The 18993-nt window shown below is 38.3% G+C and overlaps 1 protein-coding gene across 3 annotated transcripts; it reads left to right on the forward strand.

Moving 5' to 3' along the window:
• Window positions 1–13: 13 nt before the first annotated feature.
• On the forward strand, window positions 14–17991 carry shc2 (SHC (Src homology 2 domain containing) transforming protein 2). 3 transcript variants are annotated; one of them, XM_059569570.1, is made up of 14 exons: window positions 14–157; window positions 3435–3665; window positions 7480–7550; window positions 11728–11788; window positions 11881–12000; window positions 12809–12862; window positions 12984–13035; window positions 13129–13255; window positions 14134–14311; window positions 14727–14820; window positions 15228–15395; window positions 16209–16498; window positions 17457–17596; window positions 17681–17991. In XM_059569570.1, the coding sequence occupies exons 2-13, from the start codon at window positions 3525–3527 to the stop codon at window positions 17586–17588; spliced, it is 1488 nt and encodes a 495-aa protein (XP_059425553.1). In that variant the 5' UTR covers window positions 14–157; window positions 3435–3524; the 3' UTR covers window positions 17589–17596; window positions 17681–17991. The 3 variants fall into 3 exon arrangements, with proteins under 3 accessions (XP_059425553.1, XP_059425552.1, XP_059425551.1); XM_059569569.1 differs by lacking the exon at window positions 14–157 and adding an exon at window positions 1139–2009; XM_059569568.1 differs by lacking the exon at window positions 14–157 and having other exon boundaries at window positions 2036–3665.
• The last annotated feature ends 1002 nt before the right edge of the window (window positions 17992–18993 follow it).

Genomic DNA, 18993 nt, shown 5'->3' on the forward strand with positions numbered 1-18993 from the left:
ATTGTAGGAGGTGTGTGTATGTCATGGTGTGTGTGTGTGTGTGTGTGTGTCCTGGTGTGGTTAGAATGGTTTCTCTCACTCTTTGGGCTGAAACTTCACATCTCTTGACTCTTATGTGCTTTTACATTGCAACTTGCAGCAGACAGCACTAGATTTGGTGAGTTGTGATCGGCTTTCCTCTATCTCTATCTATTTATTTTTTTTCATCTTTAATCTCCACATGTCTGTTTTTAGTGTAAACATTAATAGTTATATTGCGATGCATTGGTGTGAAAGTTTTATATGAGGATGTGGTATGTGTGAAATGTAGAAAATGTATTTTTATTTTGTGGTATTTTTTAGGAAAGCTAATATTAATAGAGCGTCTTCCCCCACGTTGACCACATTTGATGTTTAATGTCATGTTATACTACACGGCAGATAATGAACTTGCTGTAAATGTCACCTGTTGGATGCTATTGATCTATTTATGTATGTGACTTTTAAACAGGACCGTTTGAGTAGGAATAATTTTTATCAGATTAAAAAGTAGTATTTTCCACTTTGACACGAAATAATGTAGTAAATGCAGCTTTCCAGTATATTTATTAGTTAACTCAAACAAACGTTATAATAAATAGAAACGTTTCATTTTATATTTTATGTTAATCTATGCAGTTAGCTTAATGATTATGCTGTAATCAATGAAAAAAAAGAACTAAAAAAAAACATTTTGTTGATTAAAAACAATCAATAAAATGTGTTTAGTACCATATTACTGTAGAATTGCACTCGTAAGTTTACAAACCCCACTTTTTTCATGCATTTACCCTATTATGCTAAATTTACAGAGGTATATTTATAAACATTTCTTTTTAATAAAATGCAATATAAATACATTCAAAAAAAGTTTTTTTTTGTTGTTGTCAATTTTAGTGCTCTGAATGCTTAAGGCGGCAATGTACAATTTGAGGACATGCAAAAGTTTCAGCTAAATATGTATAAATTAACTTATTTTCACTGGTGGAATTCATGTAACTGCCTTATGTCAGAATGATTCTTTACAGTTATAAAGAAAAGGTTTTATGATCCTACTTATTTAAAAAGTTATATATATGCATCTTGCAGTTTTAAGATCTCACTGTATGCCTTGATGAGCCTCATTTTGAAGATCCCATCTGCATAGTGGATTTTAGAGAAGTGTGACAATTCACGTTTAACTCCGTTAATCTACTTAATCTAAAATCTGAGATTAGATTAGATTAGACAGTTGCATCCTATGGAAAATGGTGAAATATAAAGAAAGGGTCAGAGTGCTCCAGAACTGAACATTTTTGGCTCCCGGATGAGAACCAGACCGTAAATCAGTGAAGTAATCTTGTTTTCTCTTTTTCCTGATTCTATTCACTTTTATGTTCTCCTCTGTGGCTTTGTTCGTAGCAGAGATATTGATCCAGACCGTGACCCCGTACATACACTCTCACTAATTGCAAATGTTCATGGTGACCCCATTCTGGAAGCTAAAGTACCCCAGCTAGGCATGCAGTGTATGTAACAAATGGAAAAACAACAACAAAATCTCTGCACAACACCTCTGAGAGGTCACCAAAGAGCTGTTGAATTAGGAAAATGTAATACTTGAAAAAAGGCACTTGTGAGTCATGAAGCAAGCGTGAGTCTTTGTCAACACCACAAAACTGAGGTTTCCACCAAAATAGTCCGTACACATAGGCAATGGTAACGGAATATAGAATATTTTAGTGCTTCCTGTTTATTCGGCCTTGTGGAGTCTTTGCGTTTACTTTTTGGGCAGTTGCGAAAAAAAGTGACGTCAGAGCAAAAGTAAGAGACTATTGGTCAAACAGGCACAGCGTCTTGCGCAAGTCCTGTAAATGTGACAACTTGGATGTTTTCTTGACTTCGGCAGTGAGAGAGAAACCAGAGAGAGTCTCAGCAATTGTTTTATTATCCATACTGCAGCAATATGAAGAACTCTCTGTGAATGAAGAAGCCAGTAATACTGTTGTGAGGTATTTAAAAAGCTCATTTAATCTATGTTAACTGATGTAAATTATGCGTTGACATCTTGAGTACTCATAAATGTACACTGACTGTGTATCCAGCTACTGAGATGATATACGGTAGGTCTTTATTTTCTGCTTGAAGTAATCATTGATGTCTATAAATCCTAAATAAAACTATCCATTGGCAAAGTCCCAAGTTTATATCCTGGTCTGTAACATGAAAGGCAATAAATAACTTAAGCTATAAGCTCATTTCATGTTTTTAAAAAGAGAGTTAATAAATTTTCATGAACTCACTCTCAGATCCTTCTTTCTTCTGGGGAAGAAAAAAGAAGATATTTCAAATGATGTTTTATGATGGCTTTAGTTATTTATTTTAATGTTAATGAACAAATGTACTTGTCGGGATGCTAAAAATAATGCTAAATGTTTTAATAGCGCCACACTATCATCCTGCTGGCATGGGAGAAAGTATTGCAGCATTCTAAACATAACATGCATTGCCTTTAGCTACTAAAGCTAGCCGTAGGACTGAATGGCATTGTATGTATCAGATTGTGTGTAGGTGAATAAGTGCAAGATGCTGTGAGGAGGTACTCAGGCAGATGTGCATTAGCTAATGTTGCCTAAACGCAGCTGGGTTGGGCAGGGCTAATAGACGGACCATAACACTATGACATCATCAAGAGAGTGGGGGAAGCTGGGCTGAGAGAGAGAGAGAGAGAGAGAGAGAGGGAGAGAGAGAGGGAATGAAGAAGAGAGGGAGGGATTAAGCAAGACTCAGTAAGGGACAGAGCAACTGTCAGAAAGCAGAGAGAGGCAGAGAGGACGGAGGGCTAGACTCAGAACCTTGCGGATTTCTCCTTTGCTTCGACTGCATCTTTCCTTGTACCTTTCCCTAGCCATCCCCTCCTTCCCCTCCCTCTCCCCCCCCCACTGTCCTCTCCTCTCTGGACCGCTCCTCCGGGCATGCTACTTAAGCCAAAGTATGGACGCTTCCGGAACGACTCTGTGACCTCCTCCGACGACCTGATGCAGAGCCTATCCATGAGCAGGAAGGTGGTGGCCACGCCGGTGGCCTCCTCATCCACACCTGGCTTGGAGCTGCCGCCCCTGGAGATCGCTGCCCTTCCCCTGCCTTCGGCCCAGGTGCTGGCCGACTCACCCGGGCTGGACGGCGAGCAGGACAGCACCACCACCTTCTGCATGCTCATTCCTAAGATGCCCCAGTGGAAGTTCTCCAATTCGTTGCTCAGCCGTAGCCCGTCCAATAGCAGCTCCAGCTCCAATTCCAGCAAGGATTCCGGCAGGGCGCCTCCGACCGATAGTTCCCCTGCTGGGGGGGCGACTGCTGCCAGTGGTCCTGTGGCTAGTCTTGCAGCTGTGTTCAACTCCTGTGACCCTGTTTGTGTGGGCCCATGTTCCCTACAGGCCGCCAGGAGACAGAGGGCCAGTCCGAGAGAGTCCAGCGCAGGGGCCACCGAGGGGAGTCCAGGGGGCTCTGGGAACTTCAGGACCGGGATGAACCGGAGGACCAGGGTAGAGGGAATGTGGCTAGGAGATAACTTCACCCAGAAGGGCAGCTTCGTCAACAAGCCCTCACAGGGGTGGTTGCACCCAGACAAAAAGATCAGCAGCACGGGAGCTTCGTACATCGTTAGGGTGAGTCCCCTGCTTATCATCTTGAAATCTCACCATGCTTTGCCGCCTAGTGTTGTTTTTCAGGTCTGCAGTGGTGTCAATAGGCAACTCTGTAGTGTTATCGACAGTCATTCATTTACGTTCACTGCACCATCTTATGCAGCTCTGAAGTAGCCGAGAACAATATGTCCCCCCTACACTCAGCTTACAAACAACTGCAACATCTTGTCCTCTCAGAAGCTGAGTTCAGGCAAAGCTGCTTAGGATATGAGAACAGTGGTGCTCTATTCAGTGTATTGGTTATGTCAGGGTGCAGTAGCTTCAGGGGAAAAGAATATACAATTGAATCCAGATATATTGCTTTGTGTGGTACAGCGGCTGCATCAGAGCAGGAGGCAGGCGTGAGTAAACAAACTGCAGATGTAAACAACTAAACAAGAATTGAAGGGAGGCAGAGGAGGGTCTCATTGTTTACGACTGAAAATGAGTGATGGCTGCTAATAAAATTTATACTCGATCCCAAGATGGACATTTGTGCAATTCCTTAATTTTCCCTTTTGGGGTCAATACAGATTCTTATTTGCATGTGTTTTCTCTTAGAAATAATAATGAAATTTCAATTAAAGGTAGCGTAGTATGCTTATATAAAGACAGAATGTTTAATGCAACCATTTCAAGCTGATGTTGAGTATAAAAACATTGAAAACGTATTCCTAATATATTTGATTCTTTGTTTAGTTTTGCTGAAGTAGAAAAGTCTGTAATAAAATTGTGAAAAAATGCTAACCAAAGACAGCTACTCTTGCAGTTTGGTAGATAGTTGTGGATATAAGCCAATATCTTCAACTATTGGCTGCATCTCGGCGAATCAAGGGTTCCAAACGTTAGCAGACTATTTGACGTCAATAACAGCGATCCTCTTTCAACCCACTTTCTCACCCCTCCTCCCCTGCAGTCTCGTCTACCCCACCGTGTGTTGTAACAACACGGCCCTCTCTCCAGCAGCCCGGACTGGGCCTGCGCACGCTCCTTAATTGCATTACACAGGCACCATTCATTCGTTTATTCAATTACATTTAATTACAGTCATTTGTATCACATGTGTTGCAGAGGAAACAGGCAAGGGGGGGGGGGCTGTTAGCCAAATAACACTGTTGCATGATGGTACACCTCAAATAAAAGGATTTTAGATCAGGCCTACATTTTCTTCTATTTTTTCGGCCTATTGTGGTGAATGCTAGCGGCTTGATACGTAAAAGCATTTTAAAGTGTTGTTTTCAAATCCCAATCCGAATTTACATTTGTGAATAAGTAGTACTTGACTAAATCAGATGATTCCTATACGACAAACATTATGAGAAAGAACAGAAGACTACAAGAAGCAGACATTTAAAAGCAGCCCCTATACATATATGTGAACCATAAACCACCCTGGGCATTTCCTCCAGCAAAAACGTTTCCTGTCTTAGAAATAGGTGTGTGTGTGTGTGTGTGTGTGTGTGTGTGTGTGTGTGTGTCTGTGTGTGTGTATATGTGTATATATATATGTATATATGAAAAAACAAGTGAGAAACATAATTCAATGTACAGTAGCTGTTGTAGCTGTGCATGTGCAAGTTCATGATGGTGTTTTTTGTTGTGAGGAGAGTGTTAATTTATCATGCAGCATAAGAGCCACAATGAGGCCTTTGAGAAGAAGAGGAAGCAGAAGGGTTTCTGTAAAACTAAAAGGAAGAAGCCTAATCACACTGATTGAACACTTCCCGCTGCCGACTAATCTAGTTAAGAAGTCTGCAATTGCTCGCTTTGGAAAGAAATGGTCTGGTGTCAAGATATACTCTGTAAAAAAAAAAAAACACCCTCAACTGACTAAAGCTTAAAGGTACAGTACATCCAAAAATGATTTTTTTTTTCACCTTTCAAACTGGTATGATTTTCTTTCGTCTGTAGAACACAAAAGAAGACATTTTGGACATGTCTCAGTGTTTTATTTATTTATTTATGTGTTTGTTTGTTTTTTGACCTCATTGACTTTCATTAAAAAAGCAGTTCTTGAAAATATATTTGTGTGTGTGTTTGTGTTCCAGAGTGGAAATAAGAGAGGTTTTCGTTTTTTTAACGTATGGGACCGAAAATTAGGGATTTTTTTATTTTTGGGTGTACTGTCCCTTTAAGACAAAAGGAGAAGATGTGAATGTAGTGTTACAGGGACTGATTTATATTCATAAAAGAACTGTTTCAAGGTCATAATCGGTTCTCGGGACTCCCCCGAAGATCTCCTGTACAGTATTTGTTGAAGAATAAAACACAGAGTTGATTTCAGGAACTAAAACATTAAGAGCTAGTGTCTTAAAGTTATACAGTAGTTCACGCAGCAGTTCATTTACTCACCTTCATGTCGTTCCAAACCTGCATGACTTTCTCTCTTCTATGAAACGCAACGGTGACCATACACTGGAAGTCAATGGGTTCCAGTGTTGTTCAAAAAAGTCATTTTTTGTGTTCCACAGAAGAAAGAATCTCATACAGGTTTGGAGCGTCATGAGGCTGAGTAAATGGTTTCCTAAATTGTCTCTTTAAAGGGTTAGTTCCCTTTAAGTTGGTGATTTACTCCAAACTATAAATAACTAGTGTAACCACTTTGACTCAACCATAGGCCACGTGATCTGTGCTTTGGGTTGAGGTGGGTGTAGGCCTTCAAAATCCGTTACCAAGCCTAAAACAACAAAAATGATCTGGGATTAGCCTCTGTAAGCATCCGTAACCACAAACACCGTTATTCAGACATATGTCGCATTGTCTGTGGGGGTGGGCACTTTGCAAGATGTTCCTGCGACCCTTTTGAAGGCATTAGTGACTAACTGCCAAATTGATGTTCCCCTGCACCTTCATCACTTTCCACGTCCCAGAAGGGCCAGACTGCAGTGATACCTCTTGCCCGGTCCACCCCCAGCAGCCATGATGCGGTTATTGCCGTAAATCTCCTCACACTTCGCAGTAATTACCTTCCCCAGCACAGCTATTATGCCGTCTTTTTCAGAACCACTGAGAACAAGCCGTCTTGCTGAAAGTATACGTTTAGTATTTATCTGTAATTATGTGCCTGTATATCTGTAAGATAATAACTTCATAGTGTAAAACAGCTTCAGTGATTTGAATGGGGGTTTTTGAGAGCGCTCAAACTAGACTGTCAGTGAAAATGTCCTTTGATCTCTTTCTGTACAACAAAAGTGTTATGATTGATAAGTAGCCTAACTTGCAGGGATTTTACTCACGTTAACTTTCAATGTTAAATTCACATTAAATATAAACTCAGTCATATTGAAAATATGTTATGGCATGACACCCATATCTGTTAGTTAAGTAAACAGTCATGTTTTTTATGCATAGTTAATAGATTTCATCATTATGTTACTTTGACCATCGGCCACTATGGATCAACACAATATATGAAGTTGAGAACCAAGATATTTCATGATTTTTCAGCTAATACGTTTGAGAATGTTTCGAATAAAAAGGAAAAAATAAATAAATCATAAATGCTGTTGTGGCTGCTGTGTGTCACATGACACCCCCCACCCCACCAACTCGTGCCCCCTCAAAAATAATGAGTGAATGACGCCCCTGGCTTAAACCATCCTTGTGTTTGTGAGCGAAAGAGAAACAATTGTTGCTTTTGTTTTCAGCGACTAAATCATGGACTTTGGATCTTGCCAACAGGAATTAGATACATGTTTCCATGAAGCAACGATGACCTTTGGGAAATTGAAAGTAATTATGTATAATGAAAGTAATGTGTGTCATTTTGTGTTCTCCTTTGTTTTTGTTTTTGCAGTACATGGGCTGCATTGAGGTTCTGAAATCAATGAGATCTTTGGACTTCAACACTAGGACACAGGTCACAAGGTAAAGTGTTTTTTTTTTGTATTGCTCTGAAGTCTAAACCTTGATCGATTGTTTTTTTTTTTTTTAGATTTAGATTTTATTACACACCTTCCTTTTTTGTTTTGTTCAGTTAAAATTGTTTGCTTTGATGAACTGAATCAATTTCCTTGAATTTTGTTTTATTTTTTATTTATTATTTTTATTTCATTTTCAGATAATACTCTTTCAGATAATGATTTTTTTTGGTCTGTTTTTTTCATGTTTATTATTTTCTTTTTGTTTATATTAGAATTTTCTAACTTTTAATTTTAGAACTTTCAAAATTTTAACTCATAATTGAATTTTTTTTATTACACATTCACCTGTTTTTGTTGTTGTTGTTGCTTTGCTGAGCTGAATCAGTTTCCTTGATATTTATTTTATTTTAATTAAAATAATTTTATTCATTATTTTATTATTTTCATTATTATTTCAGTTTATACCCTCTATAATGATGTTTTATGTGGTTTTATGTGTTCATTTTTTTTGTTTATCTTAAAATTTTCTAAGTTGTATATCTCACAATGTAATTTTATTTGCTTTTGTTTTATTATTTTATTTTATTTGTTTTGTTTATTTTAGCATTTTTTATTTGTTTTTAATCACAAATATCTCAGCTTCCATATTTGTAATTTGTTTTTTTGTTTTGTTTTGTTTTGTTTTGTTTTGTTTTGTTTTGTTTTGTTTTGTTTTGTTTTGTTTTGTTTTGGAGAATGATTTGGTATGTTTTCTGTTTATGTAATGACGGATGATGGTATGAGAGTTAATTGTGACATTATGCTGTTTTTATCTGAGTGATATGCTTTCCACAGAAACAACAGATTATCACTTTGCAGCTCTTTTTTGGCACCAAATCGTGTTTGCATAAATGTACGTCTACATTCATATGTCAGCTTGCTAGCATTAGTTCTTATGTGTATATTTATTTATATGTGTAGAAGCATGTGCATTCTTGTAGGGGTGGTGGGGCGGAGCTCCAGATTCCCGAGTCCCTCTCCCTGCCCTTGCTCATCAATCAGCAGTAACCCGAACCCTGTGGCCCACAATGAACTTAAAGTGCAGATAGCACAGGCGAGATGGAGACGGAGTGATACAGCCATGTATTATTAACGACTCTCACTAATGACTGAGGAGGCCTATTGGGGCCTAAGATGATGCAGATTGCACGGGGTGGAGTTAGAGTTGATAAACACAGAGGACTGGAGAAGAGTGATTGTTTTGAGTAGAGAGCGGCAGTCTGTTATGACATTATAATGGCTGTAATGGGAATGCTTGGAACAGGCTGCATATTTAGCTTGAAACTATTTTGCAGCAGAAACGAATGGCTTGTAAATCAGCTGATTTGCAGCACTCCGGGGAAAGAGGGAGTGTGGAGTGTTGTCATTGTCATGTAGTGTGGCCAATGAACAATTTTTAATAATATCCAAAAGGCAAAACATACACAGATGCATAAACTTGCAACAGAAAAACCAAAATGCAAATGATCCCAATAACATCATAAAGAGCACAGCATTTATTGGAAAGTCCTTTGCTGGGACAGTTGGCACTTTTTAAATATTAATGGGTTATTTGATAGCACACTGGTGTTTCAAAGTCACTCAGTCTACTGTTGACCTCATAACCCATGTGCCCCTGTGCCAAACGCTCTGCTGCCATCGATATGGTTTCATAAATGACACTTTTTGTTTTAATTAGTTGTGTTAAGGCATCCATCAGTAATCTCTAAGTTTAGGGTTTTTCAACGATTTCAACAATCATAGATGTTTCTATTTTTGATTCGATTAGTGTTTTTGTTCATATTTTATTTGATTATGTTTTGTTTATGAATTTTGTTCTGCTTTGCTTTGCTTTGATTTGTTTTATTTTGCTTTGCTTTGGTTTTGTTTGTGGGACGGTATTTGTTTTTTTATGTATGTGTGTTTTTTCTTTGGGTTTTTGTTTTCATTTTGTTTGTTTGATTATTTGATTTGTTTTCTTTTGCTTTGATTTGGTTTCATTTATTCTGAGATTTGTTTTGTTTATAAAACCACATTTATTTATGTATGTTTTGTCTTTCGGTTTGTTTTTTTGTTTTGTTTATGCGTATTTATTTCTTTATTTATGGGTGTATGTTTTGTTCTTTGGCCTGTTTTTGCTTTCTTTAGTTTTGGCTTGCTTCTTACATTGTTTTTATTTGTTTTATTTTATTTTACTTTGATTTGGTTTTCTTTTGATTTGCTTTGATTTGGTTTGTTTGCTTTGTTTTGTTTTTGACACAGTATTTATTGATGTATCTATGTATGTTATGTCCTTTGGTTAGTTTTCTGCTTTTTTTAAATTAGTTTCCTTTTGCTTTACCTTTTTGAAATTGTGTCCTATGATTTTATAGTTTTGCTTTGCCCTGTTTATTATTTTATCCATTGACAATATACTGATGGTCCCCTGTTTGATGACCTGGTCTGAATAAGCATTATGCTTAGGCTCAGACTCATTCCTCATTTATTTTCACACTGTAGTTGCACTGAAACACATGGGAAATTGTTTGTTATGGGTTTTTTGTACAACCCGAATTCCGGAAAAGTTGGGACGTTTTTTAAATTTGAATAAAATGAAAACTAAAAGACTTTCAAATCACATGAGCCAATATTTTATTCACAATAGAACATAGATAACATAGCAAATGTTTAAACTGAGAAAGTTTACAATTTTATGCACAAAATGAGCTCATTTCAATTTTGATTTCTGCTACAGGTCTCAAAATAGTTGGGACGGGGCATGTTTACCATGGTGTAGCATCTCCTTTTCTTTTCAAAACAGTTTGAAGACGTCTGGGCATTGAGGCTATGAGTTGCTGGAGTTTTGCTGTTGGAATTTGGTCCCATTCTTGCCTTATATAGATTTCCAGCTGCTGAAGAGTTCGTGGTCGTCTTTGACGTATTTTTCGTTTAATGATGCGCCAAATGTTCTCTATAGGTGAAAGATCTGGACTGCAGGCAGGCAAGGTTAGCACCCGGACTCTTCTACGACGAAGCCATGCTGTTGTTATAGCTGCAGTATGTGGTTTTGCATTGTCCTGCTGAAATAAACAAGGCCTTCCCTGAAATAGACGTTGTTTGGAGGGAAGCATATGTTGCTCTAAAACCTTTATATACCTTTCAGCATTCACAGAGCCTTCCAAAACATGCAAGCTGCCCATACCGTATGCACTTATGCACCCCCATACCATCAGAGATGCTGGCTTTTGAACTGAACGCTGATAACATGCTGGAAGGTCTCCCTCCTCTTTAGCCCGGAGGACACGGCGTCCGTGATTTCCAACAAGAATGTCAAATTTGGACTCGTCTGACCATAAAACACTATTCCACTTTGAAATAGTCCATTTTAAATGAGCCTTGGCCCACAGGACACGACGGCGCTTCTGGACCATGTTCACATATGGCTTCTTTTTTGCATGATAGAGTTTAGTTGGCATCTGCTGATGGCACGGCGGATTGTGTTTACCGACAGTGGTTTCTGAAAGTATTCCTGGGCCCATTTAGTAATGTCATTGACACAATCATGCCGATGAGTGATGCAGTGTCGTCTGAGAGCCCGAAGACCACGGGCATCCAATAAAGGTCTCCGGCCTTGTCCCTCTCTGAATCTTTTGATGATGTTATGCACTGTAGATGATGAGATTTGCAAAGCCTTTGCAATTTGACGTTGAGGAACATTGTTTTTAAAGTTTTCCACAATTTTTTTACGCAGTCTTTCACAGATTGGAGAGCCTCTGCCCATCTTTACTTCTGAGAGACTCTGCTTCTCTAAGACAAAGCTTTTATAGCTAATCATGTTACAGACCTGATATCAATTAACTTAATAATTAATCACTAGATGTTCTCCCAGCTGAATCTTTTCAAAACTGCTTGCTTTTTTAGCCATTTGTTGCCCCCGTGCCAACTTTTTTGAGACCTGTAGCAGGCATTAAATTTCAAATGAGCTAATTAAGTGGATAAAAGTGTAAAATTTCTCAGTTTAAACATTTGCTACGTTATCTATGTTCTATTGTGAATAAAATATTGGCTCATGTGATTTGAAATTCCTTTAGTTTTCATTTTATTAAAATTTAAAAAACGTCCCAACTTTTCCGGAATTCGGGTTGTAAGTGTGTGTGTGTGTGTGTGTGTGTGTGTGAACACAGGGAGGCCATCAACAGGTTGTGTGAAACTGTACCTGGAGGAAAAGCTGCCTGGAAGAAGAAAGTAAGAGAGAAAACTGTAGCATTTTTTATTATTAAGCTTAAATCTAAGAAAATGTAGTGACATCCAAATGTTTGTTTTGCTGCCCTTTTTAGACCACCAATAAATCCCTCCAGTCTGTTATGGGGAAGAGTAATCTACGTTTTGCTGGAATGACCATCGGCGTCAACATCTCTATTGATGGCTTGAGTCTCCTCGTCCCAACCACACGACAGGTCGGCCTCCTCTCATCCTCGATATCCCTTCAAATCCTATCAGAACAAACAACTTTTCTCACTTGTTTAGCTTTGGAAAGTTTGATTCATTTTAGAAGTTCCTCTGCAGCACTGTAGTAAATAGTTCAATGTTTTGACTTAGCTGCTTAAATGATTAGATCTCCCAAAAATGAATATTCTGTCATTAATTACTCGCCCTCACATTGTTCAAAACACGAAGGACCTTCGTTCATCTTCAGAACACAAAGAAATATATTTTTGATGAAATTGATGAAAGCTTTTTTCGTGAATAGCGGCCAAGACTAACTCGGAAGAGAAAAAAATATTGAATAAAGTGACTATTTTTGTTTTCTTTGTGCACAAAAATATTCTTGTAGCTTCATAAATTTAAAGTTGAACCACTGATGTCACATGGACTATTTTAATCTCCTTACTACTTTTCTGGACCATAAAACTTTTCAGTTGCCTTGCAAACTCTCAGCTCTCAGATTTCATCAAAAATAACTTAATTTGTGTTTCGAAGATGAACGATGGTCTTTGAGGTTTGGAACGACATGAGGGTGAGTAATTCATGACAGAATTAAAATTTTTAGGTGAACTAACCCTTTAAATGAGGATGTTTCTAATTTTCCAAGTCATATGTTTGTTGGAAGTCTAATTAAGAAGTTATTTGTAGTAAATAGTTATTTGTTTAAAAAGTAGCTTCAAAACTCTTGTAGTTCCTTGACAGATATTTATTTATTTATTTATTTGTGCTGAATATTGATTTGAAGACATCGCATCATCTCCCTCTCACCTCTTCATGTAGGTGATTGCCCATCACCCCATGCAGTCCATATCTTTCGCCTCTGGTGGAGACTCGGTGAGACCTCTTCTGCACATTTAATGCCTCTTCTTTCCACTCTTACCATCTCTCTCTCCACTAACAAATGCCACCTGATTCTTTCTCTTGATTCTTTCTCTGATTTCATCTTGTGCTGCAGGATACACCTGATTATGTCGCTTATGTGGCCAAAGACCCTGTCAATCAAAGAGGTATTCTATTTCCCTTTGATTTTCTGTTTTACTTGTTTGTCACATGCTATTTTGGCTATAGATTTCTGACACATCTTTTTCTCGTCCCTCTAGCGTGTCACATACTGGAGTGCTGTGACGGTCTCGCTCAGAATGTGATCAGTACCATCGGCCAGGCTTTCGAACTGCAGTTCAAACAGTACCTACACAGCCCGCCCAAAGCAATTCCCACCATGGATAGGTGAGATTCACATAATTTTGCATAAACCATATTGTCTGTTTGGGCTTTTGAATGCATCACAACATGAAAATGACGGTCATTTGTTTCACCTGCAGTTAATACTGAGCTTCAGTGCTGAGCAGTTTTCGCAAGGTTGAAACAGGATACACACGGCTTGTGTTTCACACAGCCATCCTGTTTTGATTCAAGGCCGTTATTCAAAGCTAAATTCATTTAAGGAGCTCTCAGAAACCACACGACTGCTCAGTGTCACATCATTAATGGATCATTTCTTTTATTTCGTTCCGTTTCAAATCATCATTGTAACATGTGCTTTCTTGACTTTAATATAAACAGTCTTCGAAAACATAGTGGGCTGCCTTGTAGTCTACTTCCCTATACTGGCAGCATCCTAACCAAAACAGAAGTGATTCGACTTATGTGAACCGCTATACTAAGGCAACAGCTGTGTGTGTGTGTGCTGTTAGCATGTTGCTAAGCTAACAATATCGAACTCATAAGCTGCAAAAGAGGTCCATTTCCAATTGTAAAAAATGATGTTTAAAGCACATCTCACACACAAAAGCCACTTTTCTTTTGTTGTTGTTGTTGTTGGTTAATTTGGTGAGTTTGCATGACCGAATTGAACCTGTAGGGGAAATTGTTCACCCTCGCATGAAATTCCCAATTGCTATTAAGGTGACTGGATTTTGCTCACTCAGAACAACGGTAGATTTGAAACCCAGCTTTATAATCATTAAACATAAAGCAAAAACAAATATTAGGTAAAATCTTTAAGTACACACTGCTGGATAAAAAAAGGATTTATATATTTATATTAAATCTACACTTACTTTCACTGATCTCTAAGACGCTGAATAGCTTTATTTGATGGTTAGGACCATACGAACAGAAGAGTCAGCTTGGGGTGATGACGAGGAAACTTCCGAGCATGATTACTACAACAGCATCCCAGGAAAGGAGCCACCTGTGGGGGGAGTGGTGGACTCTAGACTCAGGCCTCCTGCGGGCCTACTGGGACACGTCCATACGCAACCACAGAGCAAAACCGCTCAGGTAAACTTCATTAGAGATGTGTGTGGATTTTTATCGCTGTCTTTTATGAAGTTTGTGGTTTGCGGAGACAATTCGCTAAGGTTGGTCTTAATAAAGAAACAACCATTTCTGTGAGCGGTGTTAGTTAGCATAACGCTAATGGCTTCAGGCAAATAGCTGTTTATGTATACAGCACATTCTGTAATACAATCTGAAAGCTCATATGCCATTTGAATGAAGTACCTTCTGCACTGCAAAAAAAAAATCAATATCTATCTATCTATCTATCTATCTATCTATCTATCTATCTATCTATCTATCTATCTATCTATCTATCTATCTATCTATCTATCTATCTATCTATCTATCTATCTACTCATGCCTGGATCAAAGCCAGTTCTGGAAACTGATCTCAGACCTGTGCTTATTTTTTCAGACGGGGTCACCAGCCAGAAGAGATGCAGACAGCCTCTCTGCCGCCCAGTTATGCTATGAAGCGCACTGGGACACGGAGAACAACAGCAGCTCAAGTGAGACGCCTGGTGGTTATTTAGCAGCCTAACGTTACTCTTGTGACATTTTACAACTTTGAAGAGATTTCTGAGCCTTTTACTGGCTTTGATATTCCAAATGTTCCCTTCTAATTGCTTAGTTATTTACACTCTTTAAATAAAGCTTCCTAAATGGGGTTTTTGCAACAATGCCATAGTGGACAACAGGGGTCTTCAAACCTGTTCCTGAAGGGCCTTAGAAGAACCATTTAGGTTCCACAAAAAATGGATGTGTATTCTAAAGAACTTTTTCAGAACCTTTTTTCATCCGAAATGTTCTATGGGTGTTAAAAGTTCTACATGGAACCATCAATGCCAATTAAAAACGTTTATTTCTAAGTGTCTACTGTAGTAACCTGTTTATTTTCCTTTCACCATTTCTGTAGCTTTGACTTCCGATGGTTACCTCCGAGCAGACGGTCATCCTATAGGTAGCCGCGATTACGAGGAGCATCTGTATGTAAACACCCAGAATCTGGACAACATGGAGGCCTCAGTGGATGCCCGAGGAGGACGCAGATCTGAGAGTCCAAAGAAAGACATTTTTGATATGAGTGAGTGAGTCCATTACCAGAGTGCGATTTGTGAAAAAAACAGAGGGGGGGATTGTTTTGAAACATTTTAATTCATAAAAATAAATAATGAGAACATAAATTAGATGACGTCATGCGCTAATTAGCATATTTATGACGTAAGTGCGTCGTATTGTACTGCCTCCCTATGCTCACATACTGCAATTTAATTTAGCCATATAATTTAGTTATCAATAAAACTGTTTTTATTACTATATTTTAATGTTTCTGTTGTCAGACAAAGGAATTAATATTATAATGCGACTCGTATAATTACACTTCGACACGGCATTAGATCTGGCTTTTGTTCACACAGCGCTCGTCCCGGGTCGAACACGGCAATGTTACTAGGTCCCCGACCCGGGGTTCAATGCTGGAATCAATCCCGGGACGTGGTTGCTTTCACACAGAAGGCGACCTGGCAATGTTCCGGCAATGTTCCAGCAACATGCCAGGTCGGACAAGCAGTGTGAAAGGGGCTAGAGAGGCAGAGCCAGCCAAAGTAGCGCATTTTAAAATAAAATTGACTTTAATCAAACCACAGATCCATGATAAGTTTTGTGATCCGTCTCACCACTAGTGTAGTAGCACTGATCACTTTGAAGGGGGGATAGATTTATCTCCACCGGGGATAAAATTAATTAAGCAGAGGCGGGGATACGTTGACCAGAAAGGGGGAAATCCCACGCGTCCCCCCCGGCAAATCGCACCCTGTCGATTACAGATGACTGTCTTATGATTATATAGGTTTGATGAATACGTTAACTACCATTCATACTGTTTCCAACCCAACAGGGCCATTTGAGGACGCCCTGCGTCTACACGAGGCTGGAGGAGTTTGTATATTGGAGGACAAGTGGCCCAGTCCACCGCGGCGCCGGGCCCCCGTCGCCCCCACGGAGGACCAGCTGCGGCGGGAGATGTGGTACCATGGCCGCATGAGCCGCAGGGACGCAGAGAATCTGCTGGGCCGAGATGGAGATTTCCTGGTGCGGGACAGCGCTACTAACCCGGGCCAGTATGTGCTGACTGGGATGCAGTGTGGGCTCCCCAAACATCTGCTGTTGGTGGATCCTGAAGGAGTGGTGAGTGGCGCTTCCAGCTCAGTTTTTATATTGTAGATTTTGATAAGGATCCAGTTTTATGTAAGAATTAGGTTTCTAAGAATTCATAAAGTAATCAATGAAACCCCCAAGTTCTCTTGAAAAGGAGGATTGGGGTATGTTGTACAGGTATGTGGAATCAAAGTATATTTCACTATTCATATGAAAGCAATCCAGGCCTTATTTGCCTGACAAGTTGTCTATTAATAATGTCTATTACTGATTTGCTTGATTGTCATAGTTCGGTAGATGATAACAACAACAATAATAATTAAAGATTATATTTATATAGCATACATTTTTTTGAAAAAATACACAAAATAAAAAAATAAATAAATAAGTGAAATAAAACAGATAAAAAAATTCTAAAATTATGTTATTATTATTATATATTTAAAAATAAATATTTTTATTTGTATAGAAATGTTCATAAATAAAATGATTCACAGGACACAATATAAAAGTATTTTGATAAGTATATTAAAATTTAATAATTCTACAAAAATAATTAAAAACTAAACAAATAAGAAAAAAATATTGAAATGAGAATACAATACTATAAATTGTAATGCGTTGTATATTATAATATATAATAATGTTATTTAAAAAAACTGAAGAAAATAACTACATAAATGTACAGATAAATATGCTAAAAATTTAAAATAGGAATTATTATTAAAATGTCAGTAATAAAATAAAAACGGAGATTATAATAATAATACTTTTCATAATAATAATAATTATTATTATTATAAATGTTAGTTGGCTAAAAAAACTAAAAACTTAACAAAAAAGGGATACAATTCTAAAATGATTTTTATTATTATTATGAACAATAATAAAATTTTACACCGGCAAACCAATTATGAAAACACCCTTAAACCACATCAGTCTATATTTTCCTTATATGGCCTTCATTTCTTAATTCATTTTTGATTAGGTTCGGACTAAAGACATGCTTTTTGAGAGCATCAGCCACCTGATCAACTACCACCTGACTAACAAGCTGCCGATTGTTGCAGCAGAGAGCGAGTTACACCTCCAGCAGGTGGTCTGCAGAAAGCCCATATAGAGTACATGGTAAGAGGTTTGCTGCATTTGTCTACAGATTATCAAAGCTGTTTGGTTGGGGAATTCATAGCTTATGTATTGTGTTTTTTTTAGGGTGCAAAGCTGTCCCCTGTGCTGCCAATCTAGAGGCCCCACACTATTGCCTTAAACAGACTCTGAGCTTCCACTGGGACTTGTGGGATATCGCTGTTCCTTAGGGACTGACCCCAAACAGCTTTCAGCATGTCTTGCTCAATCCACCCCTTCTTCAACAGAGGAGACCCGAATTGAGAGTTTGGCATTGGGAAATAAAGTGCTTGTGAACACTTTTTCCCAGGAGACTGTTCTTGGCATTGCCTGTCAGAAATGTGAACTTACTGTATGTAAAACACATGAGACTGATTCCCTTCTTTTACATCCATATGAGCGCTAAATGTGATGTATTCAGTAACCGTGGCTCTGATCTTCTCTGATGGTCACCTCTGAAACTCTGAACTTCATTGTGTTGTGCTTCCCAACAGTTTGCTGTCAGGATGCAGTATTCGTTAAGGTCGTTGTATAAAGCTCATAAGCTCTAATGCAGTCTTTTCAAATGCACATGTTTAATTTATGAACTCAGGACCAAACGTTTGGGTCATGCTCATGTGATATTGCCCTTTAGTGATTCAGACATCCATTATACTCCACAAATATTCCATTTCTCTTTTGTGTTTAGTCACAAACAAATACCCACAATGTGTACAGTTTTGTTTAAAGGTGCATTCGGTGGTTTTTTCGTGCTCATAAAAAAAAAACGTGATCACATAAACAAAACATAAGTGTAAATTTGTGGGCAAAGAAGGTTTGCAAAATTTGGGAAATATTTCACCTAAAAGTGCGAGACATTTACAAAAAAATCTGCCAATTTTAGTGGAATGGTGTGTGCATACCAAAAGCGACTCAAATATTTGCATCGTGTTACTCCCTCTAGATTACACACAGTATGTTTTATGTTTTACGTGTCATTAATGCGAATAAAATCATTGCAAAATGCTCTTTCTGATACAACTGGATGTGTCAGACTGGATTATTAACCGCTGATTGACTTGCGCGACAACGCAAATTTAGCTTTCCGGTTGAAATTTTTCAACTTGCACGGAAGACGCTATTGAGGCATATATTGCACGGTTCGTGGCAATCGCACCGCCTGAGAGAATCTGCTTCTATTGTTGTCTTTGCATTGACTTTGTATGTAATCTACTCATGCGAATAATACTCATGCTCACTTTTGGTCTGCACATACCATTACTTGAAAATTTCCCACTTGAGTTGAAAATTTAAATTTTTCAACTTAAGCGGAAAACACGATTGAGACAAATCGTGTTCACCGCGATTGCTTCGCTCATTTCACATCATTCGTAAATTTGCAAATCTGCATGTATTTGCTA

This window comes from Carassius carassius, chromosome 16 (assembly GCF_963082965.1).
Source record: "Carassius carassius chromosome 16, fCarCar2.1, whole genome shotgun sequence".
NCBI lineage: Eukaryota > Metazoa > Chordata > Actinopteri > Cypriniformes > Cyprinidae > Carassius > Carassius carassius.

What these genes read in the sequence shown, in the direction of transcription:
- shc2 (XM_059569568.1), top strand. Translation starts at nt 2,973, where the DNA reads ATGCTACTTAAGCCAAAGTATGGACGCTTCCGGAACGACTCTGTGACC. An exon ending in AAGCTGCCTGGAAGAAGAAA is followed by an intron (nt 11,789 to 11,880) that starts GTAAGAGAGAAA and finishes TGCCCTTTTTAG; the next exon opens with ACCACCAATAAATCCCTCCA. An exon ending in TGGTGGATCCTGAAGGAGTG is followed by an intron (nt 16,499 to 17,456) that starts GTGAGTGGCGCT and finishes ATTTTTGATTAG; the next exon opens with GTTCGGACTAAAGACATGCT.